General features: G+C 60.1%; 1 protein-coding gene across 1 annotated transcript in view; it reads left to right on the top strand.

Annotated features, from left to right (window-relative positions):
• Nucleotides 1-5,292, top strand: part of ZFPM1 (zinc finger protein, FOG family member 1) — a 39,151-nt gene that overhangs the window by 18,107 nt on the left and 15,752 nt on the right. The window contains exon 3 of the mRNA XM_057384476.1: nucleotides 1,894-1,983. Coding sequence (XP_057240459.1) covers nucleotides 1,894-1,983 — 90 coding nt within the window. The remainder of the gene's footprint in view (nucleotides 1-1,893; nucleotides 1,984-5,292) is intronic.

A 5,292-nucleotide genomic window follows, 5' to 3' on the forward strand; every position in this document is an offset into this window, starting at 1 on the left:
CCAAGTGACCCCTTTGGGTGCAAAATGACCCTTCCCCCTTATTTGGGCTGCCAAGCCCCATCCCTTGGGGTGCTGAGTGTCCCCTCCCAGGGATGCAGAGTGACCTCCTGGGGTACAAAGTCACATCCTTTGGAGTACAAAGTTCTTCTCCCCGCCCAAGATTCAGAGTCACGTCCCTCGGGGTGCAAAGTTCCCCCTCCCAGGGGACAAAATCACATCCCTTGGGGTACAAAGTGACCCCTCCAGAGTGCAAAACAGCCCCAGGGGGTGGCACTGGCCGTGCCACGGGTGGGCTGGGGACATGGGGCCGTTGGTGTCACCGCGCTGCCCACGCAGCCGCCAGGCTGCCGCCGTGCCGAGCCGTGCCGAGCCACACCCCAAAGGTGGCTGCGACTCAGGGCCGGGCTGAAACAGCCCCAGATATCCTTTAAGTTCCTTCCTGTGGAGGTGGGGGCAAATCCCAATCAGTTAATGTTTGCAGTGCCCTTTGAGATAACCGCGCCGGGGCAAGGCTGCGCCGCCGAGCCGAGCCGGTGAGGCAAACCCCGCTGCCTCCAGCTGCTGCAGAGGGGGAAAATGTCCCCAAAACCAGGGCAGCCAGGCCATGGGGCACCGGGGATCCACACCAGCTGGGGCAGGGAGGGACCCTGGTAGCCTTTCTCAATATTTGGGGTAGGGAGGGACCCCAATAGCCTTAGAGAGGGGGACAGGGAGAAACCCCAAGAGCCAGAACAGGAAGGGACCCTCACAGTTGCAACAGGGAGAGACCCCAAGAGCCAGAACAGGAAGGGACCCCAAGAGTTGCAACAGGGAGAGATCTCAATTGCCATGGCAGGGAAGGGGACCCCAATAACCAGCACAGAGAAGGGACCTCAGTAACTGGACAGGGAGAGGACCCCAATATTTGAGGCAGGACAGAAACCCCAACTAGGCAGGGCAGGGAGTGGAGCCTGATGGTGGGAGCAAGGAAAAACCCCAATTTCAGGGGAAGGACCCCAATATCCAGGGCAGGGAGTGGAGCCTGATAGTGGGAGCAAGGAAAAACCCCGATTTCAGGGGAAGGACCCCAATATCCAGGGCAGGGAAGGAATCCTGCCTTCAAACCAGGGAAAGGAGCCTGATATTGGAACAGGGAGGRGAGCTGATAACTGGAGCAGGGAAGGGACCCCAGTATCTGAGTCAGGGAGGTCTCGCAGGCAAACTTTGCTCTGCAGTGGAGGGAAGCGAGGGCTCTTATCTGATGGGGGAGCCGGGCCGGGGGCGAGGAGCCGGAGCCGGGGCGTGGAGCTGCACCTGGCACTGGCCTGCCTCGATAAAGAGGTGATAGCAGAGATAAGGCCCAGCAGCAATAACGGCCACTAAAGCTTTCAGCGCGATGGATAAAAATCGATATGCCAGGCACTTTGATTTATAGCCAAAAATAATAGGACTTTTATACCCGGTGATTGATTTATTTGATGTTAATCATCRCGCTTATCACCTGTATTAATAATCTGCAATGGCGGTGACGTCACCCCGGGGCGGCCGCGGTGGCGCCGATCGATTGGGACGCCCGGGACGCCAAGGCAAACATGTACTTTGGGCACTAATCTCCCACACTGTCATATGCAGATTGGCTTTATCAGCCCATCTCCAGCAGCAGTTAATGGGGAAAATAATTGTTATCAAGTTGCTATGAATACGCCCGCAAATAGAGCCGTGAGGGGAGCGGGGCTCAGCCCGGGTGACGGGGAAAGGTTCGGGGTGGGTGGGCTTGGCATTGCCAGGGGGATGGGGGCTTTGGGATGKGAATCCCCTCCCTGTGCCCATCCCAGCCYGGTGGTYSTGACCCYCRTGAAATGCTGCCTSTGAAATTCCCCACTGTGACATCCTGCCTTTCCCCTCSTGCTGCAGAGTCCAGAGATGCTGCAGAGAGTCCAAAGGAGCCCGAGAAGCCGGATCCTGGAGAAAGCCCCCAGGAGCAGGAGACGTGGAAYGGGCCAGGTGAGTCCCTGGTGTGTGGGTGCTCATCCCACTCCATCCCAGTGTCCCAACTGGATCTGCTGGAGCCATTCCCCTCTTGCAAACACCGGTGTGAGGAGGACTGGGAGCACTGGGAGCTGCAAACCCCAGCGTTTGTGCAGGAGGGGAGGTGTGAGGTGATGGCTGTCATCTCCCACATCCCTGAGGTGCTGTTGGGATGGTGAAACCCACGGTGGGAGCAGCAGGGATGCCATTCCCAGAGCTGGCACCGCTCTCCCTGGCACTGGCAGGGCTTGGACCCGTCCTGCGCCGCACCAGGGCGCTTCACCAGCATCGTGACAACCACAAGAGCGACGCTGGGGCGGTTTGGTGATGGTTATCAAAACCCCAGGGAGCGAATTCAGCCTCTATCTCCCCCTGGTATCTCTGTGCCTGGCCCTGTGGGCACCCCCTGCCCTATCGCCGCTATCTCCAAAGCCACGGGGTTACGGGGCTGTGCTGCACGGATTCACGGAATCACGGAGGGTCTGGGGTGGGAAGGGAGCTCTGGGGGTCACCCACCACCCCCTGTGCCCAGGCAGAGCCACCTGGAGCGGGTGGCACAGGAATACGTCCCGGGGGGTTGGAGCATCTCCAGACAGGGACACTCCTCACCCTCCCTGGGCAGTGCTCCAGGCTCTGCCACCCTCCATGGGAAGCTCTTCCTCAGAATTTCCTGTGGTGGGTTCATTTCCATCACTCCTTGATTGGGATTGTGGGTGCCCAACACTGGGAGCAGCTCCTGGCAGGGGTGGGGATGGCACCGTGGGGACCCCCGAGGGTGGCTGTGCCACATCTCAGCCCCGCTGGTGCCACCAGGGCAGCTCCCAGCTGGTGAAGGATTGGAGTAGGGCATTAGGGAGTGCTGAGCCCAGCACGGGATGGGTGCACGGGGCATTCCCGGTGTCCCCAAGGCTACCAGGCTCCTGGGAAGTGTTGGCTGCCAGCACACGTGCTGCCGCAGCTGCCCCGGTCCCCACGGAGCCCCGCTCCCCTTCCCGCCCGGCCGAGTGCAGGGGAAGCTCCCGCTGATATCCCGGCCCTTCCTGCGTGCCGGCCAGGAAGGAGCTGCGAGGCCACCCCCGGCTCCTCCTTATCGGCTCCGCAGCCCTTTGCCCCCGGCGCTCCCGGGATCGCGGTGCGGGGCGGGAGGGGGCTGATCCAACCCCCCCAATCCCCAAAATCCCAAATTCCCGCACCATATCGCACCCCCAGCCCCCAAAAAGAGCCGGGCAGCCYGGCAGAAGCCATGCCTGCCCTCTCAGAGCGGGTGATCTGCACTCCSCGTGGCACAGAAATGTCATTATCGSCCGGCACAGCCCATCTCCGTTTTCTAATTGCGGCAGCGCGGGGGTCCGGCGATGCCGCGCCGATAGCGGGCTCCAACCGCCGCGGCCCMGGCTATCAGGGGCTCTGCAGGCTCGCCCCTTATCGGGGATGGAGCTGSCCGGGAGGGGAGCTCCGAGCTGCCCGAATTGTCCGCTTTATCTGGCGGGATGTGCCGGGTGGCGGCCGCGGGGATGCGCCGCGTTTGGGGGGGATTTGTTCATGCCCTGAGAATCCTCCCCGGTTCTGGGGCATTTCTGGGTCACCCCGTGGTGGGTGGGTGATCCCAAAGTGCTTCTCGCCGTTCCTGAGGGGATGTGGCCTGCCAGGACCCCGCCCTGGGCTCTCCTTGGCCCCGCTGGCAGGAGGGAGGAGGAGGATTTTGGTTTATCTGTGACCTTGTTCCCCGGAGGGGGCTGCAGCTCGTCTGGCTGACGGGCACATTCCCAGGAGCTGGAGGCTGAAATCCTGAACTTGGGAGCTCTTACAGATGTGCCACCTCTTCATCCAGGCTGCTGGGACACCCTGGCCAGGTTCTGCTTCCCCGTGGGATTGCGGGATGGAGCGTGGCCGTGCTTTGTGCTCACTCCATCCTCTGGCAGGGCTGGAGACAGGATGTCCATCCTTCCCAGGTTCCCCCAAACCATCCCCAACTCCCCCAAACCCTTCCCCACAGCCCCTCCAGCCATGGCTCCATTTTCCATCTTTCCCACTCGTTCTTGTTTGCTCTGGAGAAGGGTTGGTAGCAGAGAATTTCAGGAGCACCCCCAAACTCCAGCTCCCACCCCAAAGCTGCCCCATCCCTGCCCAGCCAACCTCAGCRATTCCAGCCCCTTTTCCCAGGAGGAAAAGATGAAAAGCTCTGGCAGATTTCAGATGGAATTTTGGGGCAGGAGTGGAGCAGAGCAGAGCCCTGCTGAGGGCTGGGCTGTTCCCACTGATGAGCCAGCAGAGAATTCCCAGCAGGCTGGGATTCCCCAATTCCTGCCTTCCCATCGGGTGGGATGCAGCTTTTTGCTTTTGGGAACACCAGGGACAGGATGGAGGAGCCAGGACCAGACCCGGGGTGAATTTTGCACGGTCCCACCTGGCTGTGTCCCACCAAATTCCCAGGGAATTCTTCACCCCTTTCCCCACACCAGCATCACTGTTTGCAGCTCCACCTTGCTGAACCCTGAGCCCTGCTGCTGCCTTGCTTGTTGGGGCTTTATTGAATAATTAATTACTAATTATGAAATATTAATATTAATATTCTGGGMGGTTATGATGGCTCTGGGTTGATGACAGAGCTGGGGCTCCTCTCCCCATCCCSAAACCCATCCTCACCCCCATGCTCCAGCACTGGCATATCAGGATGGCACAGAGCAGCTCCTCATTTTTTTTTTGTGCATCTAATTAAAACTCCCAACTCCTTTTTTCACCCCTTTTCTCCCCGCTCCCTTTCGGTTGTGTTTATCTCTCCCTTCAATAATCTCCGGCYGCCCGGGGTTTGTCTGGAAACCTCAAGGGTTTTTATCGGGGCGAGCAGGGCACAATGGGGGGGACGGCTCGTCCGGGGGGGGACACGGCTCCCGCCACATCTGCCCCATCCCTCCCCCTCCACCCTGGTATGTGTGGGTGGGAAAAATTATTCCAGCTATTCCCTTTATCGCTGGGAGCAGAGCTGTGCTTGTGGGAGATTGCTGGGGGATGGGGGAGTTAGGATTGAGGGAATTGCATCCCCATCCCAAATCAGGGGGTGCTCAGCACCCTGAAATCCTTCCCCTGCTCGGAAAATCCTCCTCCTGAAGGCAGCGGGATGGGGGTGATCCCAGCCGTGGGGGTGGCACCTGTCCCAGATTTGGGACATGCAAGGGTCCCTGTCCCTGCTGGGGGGTGTCCCACATGTGCCTGGGGTCACTGCAGGGTGAGGGGACAGCTTGGGGACACTCATAGGGTGAGGAGATGCTCCGACTGGTTTGGGGA

The sequence above is a fragment of the Malurus melanocephalus genome, unplaced genomic scaffold (genome assembly GCF_030028575.1).
Source record: "Malurus melanocephalus ecotype Western Australia unplaced genomic scaffold, MMel_1.1 scaffold_710, whole genome shotgun sequence".
NCBI lineage: Eukaryota > Metazoa > Chordata > Aves > Passeriformes > Maluridae > Malurus > Malurus melanocephalus.